Raw genomic sequence first — 16920 nt, 5'->3', positions numbered from 1 at the left:
TCAATTGATGAGAAAAAAACAGAGAGACTGGATTTTGAGTTCCCTGTAAAGTCTAGCAGTGGCTTTTCTGGATATGCTGGTCATAGGCAAGCTAGATGTTTAAAGAGTCTTAGATCTTTGCATACCAGGAAGAAGTGCACAAGCACGCATATGTGTGTATATGTGTGATTCTTTTTTTTTGTCAAGAACATTTTGCTTTACACATTTTTGTACATTATGGTTTTCATTAACTTTCCTGGTTTTTTTTTTCCTCTGAAACAAACCCTAACATTGAATAGATATTTGAAGAAATTAATTAGTTTTGTATCATGAATAAATAGCAAAGGATAGTGATTATGCCCCAGGGAACTCCTGCCTACCATTTACCAATGAATTTGAAACTGTTATGTGCCATTGAGTCACCCACGACCCATAGCAACACTAAGTACAGCAGCTCTGAACCCTTCTCTGTCCTCAGCCAGTCTCACTGATTCCAACACATCCACTCCCATTGCCCCAGTTACTGTATCAATCCGTCTTGTATCTGGCTTCTTCCTCTCCTGCACTGACTATCCACCCTCCAAATTAAGATGTCCTCTCCAAGGACTGATCTTTCCTGTCCACGTGCCCAAAGTATATGAGACGGAGCTTCAAATTCCAACCTCCAAGGGGAAACTTGCTTTCATCCTCTCCAAGACAAACCTATTTGTTTTCTTGGCAGTCCTTGATATGTTCAAGATTCCTCCAAAAGTCAGAATGGAGCTGTTGACAACCCCATTCTCAGGCTCCACTCACACCTGCTCTGCTCCAATGGGGTGAGGAGGAAAATGAACCTAACTTTAAAAGTGTTAACTGACTCCCTCTCTGCTCTTCCTCATCCATCACTTCTCCTCACAGTGTCCACTGATGTATGGCCTCTTGAACGCATGCTACCACCCTTCATTTGACAGAAACAAGTTAGGATCCAAATGAAGAGGCTGAGAGGACTTTCCAGTTCGAAGAGCAGGATGTAGCTATTAATGAGGTTTAGAAACTATGCACATCCTTTTGAAACATGTGTACTCTGCAGTTCAGAAAGTGTTGATGCCTTTTCAAAAATGTCCTTTATAGCATCTGACTTCCTAAACAGAATTTGGCTAACTCCTTAGCATTATCCTTCTTTGCCCCTTAATAATTGTATCTGATTATCCCTTCAGTATTATATGTCTCTTTGTTCCAATTTACTTTGTTTACTTGGGACCAACATATTTATTTTGTTATTCTGTAGTGCTGCATGTGTATTTTCAGCTGAGGATCAAGAAATTGATTATACTTTGAGCTAGAGAGTTAGCATTTAATGTGTCCTAATTGTGCCTGTTTTAACATTTCACAGAAATCAAGATGCAGTCAATCAGATGGCTGTTGCTCCTTTCCCGTTACCATCAAGTTCTCCATCTTCTGTTGAGGTAAGGTAACTTTTACTTGGTTTTGTTAGATGCTGTTATTTCAGCTCCTACTGTGATGCCGTGTTTGCAGAGTAGGTCTGATCTATCAGGTTTTCAAGCCTATGCCCTTTAAGAAGCAGATCACCAGGACTGGTTCCTAGACACATCTGAGTGGATTGAAACAACCAACCTCTTGGTTAGTACTCCAGCACTTAACCATTTATACAACCTAGGCAGGCTGTGCTGTAGAGTCAAATGCAACTCATAGCATTTCTATAAACAATAGACCCGAAGCCTGTCCTGTCCTATGTTATCATCATCTCTGACACACTAGAGCCCATTGTTTCAGTTACTATGTCAACCTATCACATTTTTCACTGATCCGCCATCTTTCTAAGTGTGATGCCCATTTCCAGGAATAATCTTTCCTAACAACATGGCCAAAGTATGTGAGATGAAGCTTCACCATCCTTGCTTCCAAGGAGCATTTTTAGCTGCATTTCCCCAAAGACAGCTGTTATTTTGGCAGTCCCTGAGCTATCCAATACTCTTCTCCAAAACCACAATTCAAAGACATCAATTCTTCTCTCATGCTTATTCATTGTCCAGTTCTCGGAGGCATAGAGAGTGATTGAAAAAGACATGACCTGAGTTAGGCAAACTTTAGTTTTCAAACTAACATCACTGTTATTCCCTAACAGTAGAGGTGCTCAGTGCAATATATCTCCTGGTCCCTTAATTACTTAGATTACCATAGTCATGAAGGGTGTTGATTGTGGATCCAAGTAAGATGAAATCATTAACAATTTAAATCTTTTCTCCATCTATCATGATTTTATTTATTCATCTGATGATGATAATTTTTATTTTGTTGAGGTTGAAACGCAATCCATGTTGAAGTTGTAGTCTTTGGTTTTAAGCAGCAAGAATTTCAAGTGTTCCTCACTTTGAGCAAGCAAGATTGTTTCATTTTGATAATGCAGGTTATTGCATTATTGTAGGTCTTCCTCTGATCCTAATTCCACATTCATCTTCATAGAGTCCAGCTTCTCAAATGATTTGCTGAGAATACAGATTGAACAGATATAGAGAAAGGGTGTAATCCTGACCCACTCCATCCCTGATTTTAACTCGTGCACTGTTTCTTTTCTTGGTTCAGATAACAGCTTCTTGGGCTGTTATAGGTTTTGCATGAGCACAATTAAGTGTTCTGGGATACCCGTTGCTATTAATGCTAGTCATACATAGTTTGTTATGATCCACATAGTCAAATGCCTTTGAACAGTCAATTAAGCCCAAATAAATCTTTTCATTTTCTCTGATGTCAGCCAGGATCCTTTTGACATCAGCAATGATAACCCCAATTCCACGACCTCATCTAAACCTTACTTGAACCTCTGGCAAGTCTCTGTCTGTGTACTCTTCTGGTTTTAGATGATCATTAGCAATATTTTGCTTGCATGTAATTATAATGGTTTTGTTGTTGTTGTTATGTGCTGTTGAGTCACCTGTGACTCATGGTGACCCTATGTACAATAGCTCTGAACCCTGCCCTATCCTGAGAGCCAGTCTCACTAACTCCAACATACCTAACCCTATGACCTCAGTTACTTTGTCAGTCCAGCTCATCCAGGATCTTCTTCTCCTGTGCTGTTCTTCCACCCTTCCAAGCATGATGTTCTTCTCCAAAAGCTGTACTCTCCTGGCCTTGTACCCAAACTATGTGAGACGAAGCTTCAAAATCCTTTCCTTCAAGGAGAAACTTGGTTTCACCTTCTCCAAAATAGATCTCTTTGTTCTCTTAGCAGTCCATGATATGATAAATAATCTTCTCCAACACCAAAACTCAAAGGTACCAATTCTTCTATCATCCTTATATCATTCTATTTTCCCCAAACCAGGCATTTATTTTCAGTATTTGGTACCCTGAATTTCTAATTTATTGGATAGGGAAATTTTTGAGATTATATTAGAATGTGTTTGAGATATAAAGTATGTAATAATAAGCACCTTGGGACTTTAACATATTAGCACTGTTGCTGTTAGTGGTTGCTTTTGAGTTAATTCTCACTCAGGCAACCTTGTAAGAGTAGAATCTCTTCATAAAATTTTCTTGGCTTTAATCTTTACAGAAGCAAATTGCTATGTTTATTTTTCCATGGAACCCCTTCAGTGAGTATAACCACAAAACTTTCAGTTACAGACAGGATTCCAGAAGGAATCCAGCAGGATTCCTTCCTCGAGTTACCTTCCTCTGGTTTCTTCCAGGGTTCTTCTAGATATCTAATGTTGTCCTTATTCGATATTCCAGCATTTATTAGGAAATTGCAACTTTTGTTCCTCAATTACACACTTTTGCTTGTGGTTTTGAAATACTAGTACCCATACAGATGTCACCTGTAACCTGATGTACCTCTGAACCCTGACCTATCCTGAGCCAATCTCATTAACTCTGACACACCTACCCCCAAGACTCCAGTTACTATGTCAATCCGTCTTATTTGGGGTCTTCAGTTAAAAATAATTAGATTTTTTTTTCTCCTAATAGGAACATTACTAGTAATATAAGTAAGTTCTCTCGTAAAATAAGTTCTCTGTCATGCCTTTCTGCTTCTCAGATTGCCTATATATAGTATCTGTGTCTCCTGAGATGAAGGAATTTTAATTATTTTTAAAAATAAATATTTAGTCATTTAACATACATCATTGCTACTACTAAAATATATTCAGTAAGTATATGTAATATGCAAAGTACCACTTGGTACCATTTAGGGTGATAGATACATGGCTGTGAATAGGCCCCCTGCCGTGGTTCTTCTCAGATTCTAAAGATATAAAAAAAATAACAAATTAACAAGTAAATAAACTGAGAAAATTATCAGACGGTGGTCACTGCCTTTCCAAGAATTAGGACAGGATGACCTTTTAGTAGGGTGAGAATTAAAATAGGTCACTTCGTAGTGATGGCCTCATAGACTAGGTGAACTTTAAAGGCAAGCTAAATGATAACAAGGATGCTTTAAATATATAATCCTAAGCCTCACTTACATTCACTGTAAAACACAGTGTTATTAATTTTCCATTTTAAAAAAGGAGAGGCTGAGGACTCCCACTGCTGTCCAATCAGCATAGTGAACTTCTTTCAAGTTCTCAAGGCTGTAAATCATAATAGAAGGAGATTTTCAACGGTTTAAATCTTAATAGAAGGAGACTGGCCATCTTTCTCTGTGGAGTAATTGGTGAATTTGAATAGCTGAAGATCCCATTATTGTTGCTGTTGATTGCCTTTGAGTCGAGGATGACTCATAGTGACCCTATGAACAAAAGGCTTGAAACACCTCTACAGTTATAGACATTTATCAAAGTTCATAGAGTTTCCAGAAGCATGTTATTTAGGAAGTGGATGTCACTCCTGCTTCCAAACCTGTCATGTTATTGTATGTTTTTGTTGTGATGTGCCATTGAGTTGTTTGCACTGTATAGCGACCCTATGTACAGCAGCTCTGAACCCTTCCTTGTCCTGATCCAGCCTCACTAAATCCCACACACCAGCTCCTATTGTCCCAGTTACTGTAGCAATCCATCTCATCTGGGATCTCCCTCTCCTGCACTATCTGTCCACCCTTCTGAGCATGATATCCTTCTACGACCGATCTCTCCTGGCCACGTGCCCAAAGGAAGAGGGTCGGAGCTTCAAAATCCTAGCTTCCAAGGAAAGACTTCGTTTCACCTTCTCCAAGACAGACCTGTCTGTTTTCTTGGCAGTCGATGGTATGTTCAAGACTCTTCTCCAGCACCACAACTCAAAGGCATCTATTCTTCTTCTGTCATTCTTGGTCATTGTCCAACTCTCTGAAGTATAACAAGTAATTGAGAAGACCATTGACCTGAATTATACACACCTTTGTATCTAGACTGACATCGTTGCTCTTCAGCACTCTGAGAAGTCCATGACAGCAGAATTTCCCAATGCAATTCATCTTTTGATTTCTTAACTGCTGGTGTTAAGAGTGTTGATTGTGGATTCAAGCAAGTTGTAATTGCTAACCACCTCAATCTTCTCCATCTGTTATGGTGCTTCCAATTGACCCAGTTGTGAGAATCTTTGTTTTCTTGATGTTGAGCTTCAATCCATATTGAAGACTATAGTCCTTGACTTTTTGCAGCAAGTGCTTCAGGTCTTCTTCAGTTTCACCAAGCAAAGTTGTGTCATCTGCATATCATAGGTTGTTAATGAGTCTTTCTCCAATCTTGATGCCACACTCATAAAGCCCTGCTTCCCAAGTGATCTGTTCTGCATACAGATTGAAAAGTTATGGGGACAGGACACACTCTTTTCCTGATTTTGAACCATGCAGTATTTTCTTGCTCTGTTCTGAGGACTGCTTCTTGGTCCAAGTATAGATTTCATGTAAGCACGATCAAGTGTTCTAAGATTCCCATTTTCCTCAAGGTTAGCCACAATTAGCATCCTCATATCTTATATATTGCAGAAATAATTTACTGAGAAGAGGTGCACTACTCAGAATCCTCTTCCTCATCTGTACTGGAGGTTTTACCACCAAATTGACATTGAGTTGTCATACAAAATCAAAAAATAATATAAAGCACCTAGAACAGTCTATGTTGGCTGGAGCTTCCCGACTAAATCAAGCTTGGAAGCAGGAGCGGCATCCACTTCCAAAATGGCTTGCCTCTGGAAACTCTATGTATGAACAGTGCTCAGGCTGTTCATTCATAGGGTCGCTATGAGTCGTCTACGACTCGACGGCATTAAACAACAACAACAACAGAACAGTCTATAACACAAAATAAGTGTTCACTTAAACCTTTTGTTTATTCAAAAGTATAAATATATCCTCAGTATATAAGTATATCATACAATTTTGGTTATTTTTTATCATTTTTTAAATTGTATGACTACAAAGATCATAACTAAGGAAGTAGTAAAAAGTAAACAAATTTTACTAATCCATCAGTAGTAATTGCTTGGGGAAAATCTGCTTTTAAGGTCCTCTCCAGAGTGCAGCTATGTCAGTCTCAAGACTGAGGTGTGCTTGATCCAGGGGGTGGTCTGCTATTGATTCTGTAATGATTAATGTATTATTATGTGCCCTTCGGTAGACTATGACTCCTAGTGATCCTATGAACACCAGCTGTGAATCAGTCCTAGCAAGACAAACTCACCATCTTCTACACAATTGATTCCATTGCTATAGTCACTGTGTATATCCTTCTCATAGAGGATCTTCTTCTATTGTGCTGACTGTCTCTACACTTTGAACTTCTCCAAGGACTGACCTATCTTGATAACATGCCTAAAAATATGTGAGATGGAGTTTCACCATCATTGACTCCAAGGAGTATCCTGGCTTCACTTTCTCTAGAACAATCCTGTTTGTTCTCCCAGCAGTCAATTGTATAGTCAATACTCCTTTCCAGCCCCACAACTCAAAGGTAGCAGTTGTGCTTCTATCATCCTTAGTGATTTTTCAGTTTTTAGATACATAGCAAACAATAGAAAAAATCATGGTTTGCATCAGGTGCACTGAGCCTACAAGCAATTGCTTTGCTAACTCAAAGCATCGGCTCTCTGGTGGTTCAAATTCACTAGGAAGTCCATGGAAAAGATAAGCAACTTCCTGCCATGCAATTTATAATATTGGAAACCCACCAGGTGGTCACCTCTTAGTTAATTCTGATTTGACAACCAATTTTGGTTTTTTTGGTGTTGGCTTTTTTAATTCACTAAAAGAATATACTACATGATGTTGGAATTATACCGTTAAAGTTGTATTATATTCTCAAGAAGCCTTTTTATTTCATTTTAGTTCATTTTCTGGATTCTTGACCTCTAATTAAACTGAGTGATCGCCTCCTGTTTGAAGTCACAGATATGTTCTGGTTCCCTTTCCTGTTTGCCTTTGTAGCCCATCCAGATAAACTGTTCTGTCCCACAACTGTTTCTTAGTGACTGCTTAAAACACAAATTCTGTCTATCACATTGCTAACCCATTGATACTATAATCAAGTCGATGATATACAGCCATCCCACTATTAAAGCAAACATGGTGACAATAATTGAATAGCACTTTTAAAAATATAGTAATGATGTCTCATACTAATTCATTTATTTAGTGGATGTTTATTGAGACTTTATGATGGGTTGGGCTCTATTCTAGACATAAGGATACAGCAGAAAACAAAAGTTCTTTGTGAGTTGTGTGCTAGAAGTTTAAAGATGTGAGTTCTCATTTGGCCCTGTTGGGCATTGGTAAAGACCAACGTTGATAAAGGCAATCTCTCAAACTTTCACTTTCTGAAAGACGGGTTAATAGCTTTATTTACTTTTATGAACAGGTAGTTATGAGGATTAAGTATTAAATGTAGGTAAATGTGCTTTGTAATCTGTGCAGCTCTGGACATTTGAGAGATGGCTAATATTTCTACTGCAATACCTTTGGTAATTGTAATGCTGTTGGGGAAGGTGAATGGTACATGATTAAGAACATAATCTTGGAAGTCACACTTCGAAGTATTAATCTTTTCCCCCAAGTATTAATCTTGGTTCTGCCATTTACTAACAGAATGAACTTGAGCCTTTTAAGCTCTGAGAGCTTATGTTTCCTCATTTTTAAAATGGGCTTGATAGTAATAATTGATTCTTTGGATTTGTGTGAAGAATTAAATTATGTTCATAAAATACTTTGCACTATTTCTACCACACAGTTAAAATGTATTTTACTAGAATGTTGAACTTTTTAATCTCTAGATATTTTATCTAGATATATTAGATTTTTTTAATGTAGTTATTAAATTTTAAGATCTTTTTAAAAGCCTATGTATTACAGTTCTTCTGCAGAATTTTTGCACTCCAACATCTTCCATTTTCAGCAATTATAAGTTTGTATTTTTTTTTCTTATTTTTTACTGTATTCTTTTGTTTAAACATGTTCAGTATATGTTTCTTACTGGACAGACAAATCTTCCCCACTTTGGTCTGACATTTTTTAATAATATTATTTACTGACACGTAAAAATGTCTAGACACACCACAAGTTTCTGTTGGCTTTTTTTTTTTAACCCAGCAGTCATCTTTCATACTGATTACTATTTCACATTTAGGATGATTTTAGTCCAAGTCCCACGTACCAGGATTTTTGTCTGAGGGATCATAGACTTCCCCCCTACATTTTATGTTTATATCTTTGCTTATATTGTTCCTTCCATCTGAGATGCTTTTTCACTTGGTGATTAATTCATAATTACATGTTTTCTGAAGGATTCTTTTCTGAAATGATCATCCAACAAGTAATGGATGTAGGATAATATGCCTAGTGCTTGGATTAAAATGGTGATCAAATCAGAGGTGCTTTATGTGTTGGTATACAAACAAAAAATTTGGCAGTTCAAGTTCGCCAATCTTGTCTCTCTTTCTGTGAAGATGTCCAGCTCCAGAAACAATAAAGGTTGCCTTGAAGCAAAATCAACTTGACAGCAGTCGGGGTTTGGGTTTTATTATTATCTGTAATCCCATGTGAGCTGCAGTGGTCTCTTGTGTGTCTGGAAGTATGAGGATGGCACAGGACAGGACAGGGTTCAGATCTTTTGTTCATAGGGTTGCTATGGGTTGTACTTGACTCGACAGTACTTAAGAACAACAAGAGCATCCCTTAGAGTATTTTTTACTCTCTTCATAGTTAAATATAATTAAAAAGTAAAAATTATTCTTTGGTCTTTGTGTGACATTATCTGGGCCAATGGGTAAAGAAATATTAGTTTTCCGGCCCCCCTCATGTACTCAGCTGCAAACAATTTTATTTACTTTAAAAAATTTATTATTATTATTAGGTATGTGTATACCATCAAATCGGATCTGACTGGTACTGGAGGAGATTGCCCCTCCTTCTCCAGCCGAGCATCTAGTGGATTTGAACCATATACCTCTAGGATTGCAGTGCAGCTTCTTGCCACTGTGTTACTGAACGCAAGGGGTTCCTTCAGTAGTCAGTTGCCAATAAGACAAATGGACTACAATATCCATAAATGCACTTTATTACACAGATCTGGGAGACAGTGAGTCACCTCTAAGACTAGGGTGAAATTCTAGCTCATTTAACAATGCACTTTTGTTAGTAAAAAAAAAGGTAATTTCTACATCTGAAAAGGACAATTCCCATCTTTGTATCAGTAATTCAGGAAGGCCCCAGTTCTCTTCCTGGTAAACAGGTGGATTAAGACACAGTTTACATAGGACTGGAGAACCAGCTTCACCAGGATCTTGGATAGATGCATTTCCTCTTCTGGTAAACAAAAAGATCAAACTACTCTACATGACTAAAGACAGGAAACAGAGAATTCGAGGCCAAGCAACTAGTTTTGCAGGCTGAAGAAAAAGAACTATAGTTTTATAACTGATACCTATATAGAGAATTCTGAACTTATTAATATGACCCTATCAACTAGGCCACCAAAGTTCCCCAATTTATTTATTTATTTAAAGAAATAAATGAATGGTAGGAATCATCTTTGACTTTTCTATCCTTAAGGGAGCTCTGGTGGCCTAGTGGTAAAAAGTTGTTCTGCAATCCCAAACGTGGTTGTTGTTGTTGTTGTTGTTGTTGTTGTTGTTGTTATGTGCCGTCGAATCGCTTGCGGCTCATGGTGACCCTATGTAAAACAGCACTAAACTCCGCTCTGTCCTGTGCCAATCGCACTGTCTCTGACACTCCCATCCCAATTATCCCAGTCACTGAATCAATCCACCTCATAGAGGGTCTTCTCCCCTCATGCACTGTCCCTCCACCCTACCAAGCATGATGTCCCTCTCCAAGGACCGGTCCCTTCTTAAAACATGTCCAAAGTATGTTAGATGGAGCCTCAGAATCCTTGCTTCCAAGGAGCCCCCTGGTTTGATCTTTTCCAGGATGAATGAATCTGTTTGTTTTCCTAGCAGTCCATGGTACTCTCAATGCTCTTCTCCAGCACCACAGCTCAAAGGCATCAATTTTCCTTCTATCCTCTTTAGTCATTGTCCAACTCTCTGGTGCATAATAAGTGATTGCAAAGACCATGGCCTTTATCAGACGCACCTTGGTCTCCAGAGAGACACCATTGTTCTACAGTTCAAATCCATCAGGTGCTTTACTACCTCTGAAAATCCATGGGACCGTCAACTATGATTTGATTTTGTCTGAATGACACACAAGAACAATAACTTTATCTTTAATGTTTAATTTTAGTGTTGAATACTTAATTCTTATTGATTCATTTGATTCTGCTGTTTACCAAATAACTATTTAGTAGAGCATACAAAGATTTTACAAATATTTTCTACCCTTGAAGAACTTTGCTTTAAAGGGAAAATAGATGTATGTATATGGATATATGACAAGGTATAATATTGTTGTTATTGATTGCCATCAAGTCAAGCACAACTGATAGAAACCCTATGAACAAAAGGGCCTGCAAACTTTTTATAACTCTCTTCATTTTTCAAAGTTCATAGAGTTTCCAGAGGTATGTTTAGGAAGTGGATGCCACTCCTGCTTCCAAACCTGTCTTAAACTGGGAGCTTCACCAAACACTGTCCACCATGGGTCACTGTTATGGGATTTAACACCCCAATGGCACAAGGTTCAGCATAACAACAACCACAGGTTACCTTAGTACAGCATATTGACAGAAAAGTGCTGTACCACTTAGAAGAATGTTCCTTCAAAATACAACAACAACTGACTTCCAAATACAAAGGTTTTCCCAGAGGTCTTGTTGACTCCAAACAAGAGGCTTAAATGAAAAACAACCAGTATAGTATGTGTTTGTTGATATGTGCTGTTGAGAGCAGGATGGGATCTGACAGCACTCTATATTCTCCTTGATTAGGTAATACCTTTCTCCTAGAAGTGCATTGGCTACCTTATTTTGGGAAAGGATATCTATCTTCAGTCTCAAATCTGCTTCAGGCCATCCGCCCTCAGGCCAAATAAACACCACCACCATATCAGACCTATCTGGACTTTATAATTATCACTTTGTGTCAGCAAATGTAAACAAAGACAGTAAGTCACAAAACTTACAGAAACTCTGTGGCCAGGGTCTTCCTTCAGTATGGCCTCAAGCAAGAGTCTTTTCCTGAGGTAGGTACATAGGGTTTGGACTTACATCCTCCTAAACAAGAGATAGACAATTGTGTGAGAAGCCAGTAGCAGTGTGTGGTGCAAGACATCACAGAAGTGACTTATGATCATATTAAGGGGTGGCTGGGGAAGGGAGGGTTTGACCATGTAGCTGGGTATGCAAGGAATGTGGATGTAGCAGGGAAAGGGAAGAAAGAAGTCAAGGTACTATAAGAGATGAAATAAGCCTTGAGGAGGACTAGAAAGAAGAATATGATTCTCTATAAAGGGAATCAGAAAAGTGTATTACAGATGCTTTCTGATGCATATATAAATTTTTCTATATGGATGTCATTGTTGTTATTATGTGCGGTCGAGTCACTTGCGACTCATAGCCACCCTAAGTACAACAGCCCTAAACTCTGCTCTGTCCTGTGCCAGTCGCACTGTTTCTGACACTCCTATACCGATTACCCCAGTCACTGAATCAATCCACCTTATAGAGGGCCTTCCCCTCCTGCGCCTGCCCTCCACCCTTCCAAGCATGATATCCCTCTCCAAGGACCGGTCTCTCCTTGCAACATGACCAAAGTATGTCAGACAAAGCCTCAGGATATGATTGTTAAAATAAGAGTATAGAAATGGTAGAAAACCTCATACAATCTGAGCATATGAAGCAAAGAGAAAAATATTTAAAGTCAACTCATTTCTATTTGTCAAAAAACAAACCATAGTAGGGTTTTCAAGGGCTATAAATCCTTTGGGATGAGATTGACTGGATATTTCCTCTTGAACAGCCAGTGTATTTGAACCACCTGCCTTTGGATTGACAGTATAATTCCCGACCCACTCGACTACCATAAGTAGAAGAAGACAAGTTTAGAAAAATTAATTACATTCAAATGATAATTTTGAATTTAAATCTCAGAAGATTTGGAGTGACTGGTTGAAGACTTCTGAACAATGCAGTAGTCGATGAGGGTTTTGCTTCAGGTAAATTAGTTGAAAAGGAATGCCAAAGGTGACTTGAAATGGGAAGTCCAATTAGGAAGAGAGTTAAAGCAATGATTTAATAAGATATAATGAATGCTCAAACATACTTGGCTTGCAAGATAATTATTTCTTCTTTGACAAGCCAGGCTGAATCTTTTAGAATACGCTTAAAAAAGCAAAAACCTTAATCTTTTTTTTTCTTTTTCTCAAAAGTCATGTTTTTCAATAATAAATGAGATTGAGCAAACTTTCTAAAGAATACAGAATTTGGTCACCTGAAAAGTTTAATTAGCATAATTTCTGTTTTATATTTAATTGTACAATTGTACACACCCAAAACCGCTTCAAAAAGAAAGCATAAAAATGGTATTGTTTTTGTTTGGGGTTGTTGAGTCAACTACAACTCATAGCATACCTGTGAACAGTGGCTCTGAAACTTGTCCTATCCTTAGCCAACCTCACCATCTTTAACCCCATTGCAACCATTTCTGTGCCAATTGGTCTCATCCAGGGTCTTTCTCCCTTGCAGTGACCATCTTTCCTTCCACGTTTGATGTCCTTTTCCTAGAAATGGCCCCTTCTCACAGTATGCCCATAGTGTGTGAGACAGATTTCAAAATCCCTGCCTCCAGGGAGCAATCTGTTTTCACCATCTCCAGGACCAACTTGGTTATTCTTTTCACAGTCCTGGATATTTTCAGTACTCTTCTCCAGTATATAACACAATGGAATCAATTCTTCTATCATCCTTAGTCATTGTCCAGCTCTCTGATACATAGCAAGTGATTGAGAAGACCATAGCTTGGATTAGGTGCACCTTAGTTTTCAGACTTTCTGTTCTTAAGCATTCTGAAGAGGTCCTTGACAATAGAGTTTCACAATGTAATTTGTCTTTGGATCTCCTGACTTCTGTTGTCAAAGGTGTTGATTGTGGATCCAAGCAGGTGAAGTCATTAATAACATCAATCTTTTCTCTACATATCATGATGTTACCTTTTGGCCGGGTGATAAGGATTTTTGTTTTCTTGAGGTTGAGATGCAGTCCATATTCTGCAGTTTCTGACCTCTGTAGCCAGCACTTCAAGTCTTCCTCAGTTTCAGCAAGTAAGGTTGTGTCATCTCCATAACACAGGTTGTTCATAAGTCTTCCTCTAATCCTGATGCCACATTCTTCTTTAAAAAAATCCAGCCTTTCAAATGATCTGTTCTGCATATAGATTGAAAAGGTATGGACAAAGGTTATATTCCTGATGCACTCTTTTCTTGATTTTAAACCTTGCAGTGGTCCCTTGCACAATTGATAAAATACAATAGTTGATAAAACACAAATAGACATCCTTCTGGTATTCTCTGCTTTCAGCAAAAATGCGTCTGATACCAACAGTGGTGTCCCTACTGCCACAACCTCTTTAAAATATAATAATAATAATAATAATAATAATTTGTAATCTAAAGAAATATTTTTATTGTATATGATATTACAAGCACAACATCAATTAGTAACTCTTTGTGTATTAATTGAGGATAGCAGCTTCAGACAATGAAAAGACCCTGAAGTAGAAGGTTCAAAACTGGCCTCAAGAAGGTAAAACCAAATCCACATCCATTGCTGTGAGTTAACTCTCCTGACACACTGCACTCATAGTAACTGCGTAGATCAGGGTAGAGCTGCCTCAGGATTTCTGAGGCTGTGGATCTTCAGAGAAGAAAACTGGTACATCTTTGTATTATGGAGTGCCTGGTAGGATAGAACCGCTGAGTTTTAGTGTAAAAGCTCAGCACTTAACCACTGTATTTGAATTGAACAAGGCCTTTGTGGAATTCTCAGTATGATGAAAAGGATAGAAGAAATAAATTCAAAAAAACAAGGAACTCATGCAATATTTTTAAAAATGGGTGACCCCGGAGGACCTTATGCTGAGTGAAGTATCTCAGTCACAAAAGTGCAAATACTGCATGGTGCCACTGTTGTAAAACAGAGCTGACCTCAGGGCTGGGGGGAGACTGAGAAAGATGGGTTCAATAATGTATACTGCATTGAAACAGATGAGAGAGAAAACTGTTTAAAAGGGATATGTGATTAGGTGTTTTTGTCATGACAGGGTCTAGAATGAAGGCTGCATAGTGGAGTAGACCTGGGGGAGAGTTTGTAAAACAATGAAAGAATTTTTCTTTTCCTTTTCCAAGAGAGTAGTGTACTAGGGGGTATGGTTGGGAGGGGAGAAAAGTGCAACAATGAATGAATGGAAACCCAAAGTCTCTGTAAATTTTCATTGACATTAATAATAAATTTAAAAAAAAAGACAATTTCAGATTCTATCTTGAAGTACACATGTTGTGGGTGATAGGATATTATCCATACACCTACAAAGAAGACCTGTTTATACATCTATTGTTTAAATACATGCATCATCAGCTAAAGCCAAAAAGGTGGAAATTGAAGATTTTGATTACATTTTGCAGTTTGAAATTCACCAAATATGTAATCAAGATATGTTAAAGTTAATTGGTGATTGGAATACAAAAGCTGGAAACAATGAAGAAGAAAGGGTAGTCAGAAAAATATGAACTTGGTGACAGAAACAAGGCCAGAAATAGAATAATAAGATTTGTATGTTCAGTGATTAATTCATTTCATTATCTTAAATAAGAAACACAACCAACAACTTTACACATGATCCTTCCCAGATGGATGGCACAGGAGTCAGATTGACTATCTCTATGGAAGGAATTGTTGGAGAATTAGTCAAAACCAAGCCAGCTATTGGCTGTGGATCAGACCATCAAGTACACATTTACAAGTTCAAGTGAGCCTGCAGAAAATTAAAACAAGCCCATGAGAACCAAAATATGATCTTGCATCTATCCCATCTGAATTTCAAAATCATCTTAAGAGTAGGTTTGAAGCATTGAACACCAATGATCAAAGACCTGGTGTATAGTGGGATAACATTAAGGATATCATCCATGAAGAGAGCAAAAGATAACTAAAAACAGAAAGGAGAAAACCAAAATGGATGTCTGAAGGGACTCTGAAAATTGCACTAAAGTGTTGAGAAGCCAAAACAAAGGGAAGAGATGTCGAAGGAAAAGAGTTGAGCAGAAGATCTCAAAGGGCTGCTAGAGAAGACAAAGGAAATTATTATAACAAGATATGCAGAGACCTAGAATTGGATACTGAAAAAGGAAGGACTCTTTCAACATTTCTCAAGCTGAAAGAGCTGAAAACAAATTCAAGCCTCAGGTTGCAGTACTGAAAGATGCTATAGGCAGAATCTTGAATGATCCAAGAAGCCTCAAAAGAAAATGGAGGTAATACACAGAATCATTATACCCAAAAGATCTGGCCAACAGTGAAATATTTCAGGAAATAGCATATGATTAAGATCCAATGATAATGAAGGAAGAAGTTTAAGCTATAGTGAAGGTATTGGGGGGGGGGAGGCTCCAAGAATTGATGGGATACCACTTGACATGTTTTAAATGACAGTTGTAGCCCTGGATGTGCTCACCAGTCTATGCCAGGAAATTTGTAGGGCAGCTGCCTAGCCGACTGACTGGAAGAGATCCATATTTGTTCCCATTTTCAAGAAAAGTGACCTATCAGAATATGAAAATTTTTGAACAATATTATTAATATCACATGTAAGCAAAATATTGCTGAAGATAATTTAAAAACTGCTAAAATAGTACATAGACAGGAAACTGTCAAAAGTTCAAGCTGGATTGAGAAGAGTTTTTGGCACCAGGGATATCGTTGCTGATGTCTGATGGATCCTGGCCTGGCTAAGAGCAGAAAATATCAGAAGAATGTCTACTTTTGGTTTGTTTTCTATCCGAAGACATTTTACTGTGTGGATCATAACAAATTATGGCTAACATTAAGAATGGAAATCCATGCTCCCTTCGGCAACACATATACTAAAATTGTAACGATAGAGAGAAGATTAGCATGGCCCCTGTGCAAGGATGATGCACAAATTCGTGAAGCATTGAATATTAAAAAAAAAAAAGAATAGGAATCCCAGAACTTAATGTGCTCGTGTAAAACCTATACCTAGATGAAGAAGCTGTTGTGCAAGTGGTGTGAGGAAATACCATGTGGTTTAAAATTAAGAAAGGCATCCATCAAGGCTATATCCTTTCTGTATCCTATTAATTCTGTGTGCTAAGCAAATTACTTTAAAAGCCAGACTTTATGAAAAAGAATGCAGCATCTGGATTACAGGACTCATCAATAACCTTCATTTTGCAGATGATACAACCTTGTTTGCTGAAAGGGAGGAAGCCTTGAAACATTTACTGCAGAAAATCAAATCATGCCACCGTCAATATGGATTGCCTCTCATGTCAAGACAGGGCCTAGAAGCAGCATATATATGAAGATATATATAAACAATGATTTT

At 38.0% G+C, this 16920-nt stretch overlaps 1 protein-coding gene across 1 annotated transcript in view; it reads left to right on the top strand.

The window, feature by feature from the left end:
* Window positions 1-16920, top strand: part of INADL (InaD-like (Drosophila)) — a 462714-nt gene that overhangs the window by 311058 nt on the left and 134736 nt on the right. The window contains exon 30 of the mRNA XM_006879774.1: window positions 1352-1424. Within this exon, the coding sequence (XP_006879836.1) occupies window positions 1352-1424 (73 nt within the window). The remainder of the gene's footprint in view (window positions 1-1351; window positions 1425-16920) is intronic.

This window comes from Elephantulus edwardii, unplaced genomic scaffold (assembly GCF_000299155.1).
Source record: "Elephantulus edwardii isolate Elephantulus edwardi_28Jun2011 unplaced genomic scaffold, EleEdw1.0 scaffold00005, whole genome shotgun sequence".
NCBI lineage: Eukaryota > Metazoa > Chordata > Mammalia > Macroscelidea > Macroscelididae > Elephantulus > Elephantulus edwardii.
Note: the sequence above shows the minus strand (reverse complement) of the source record. Positions and strands in the feature narration are given on the sequence as shown.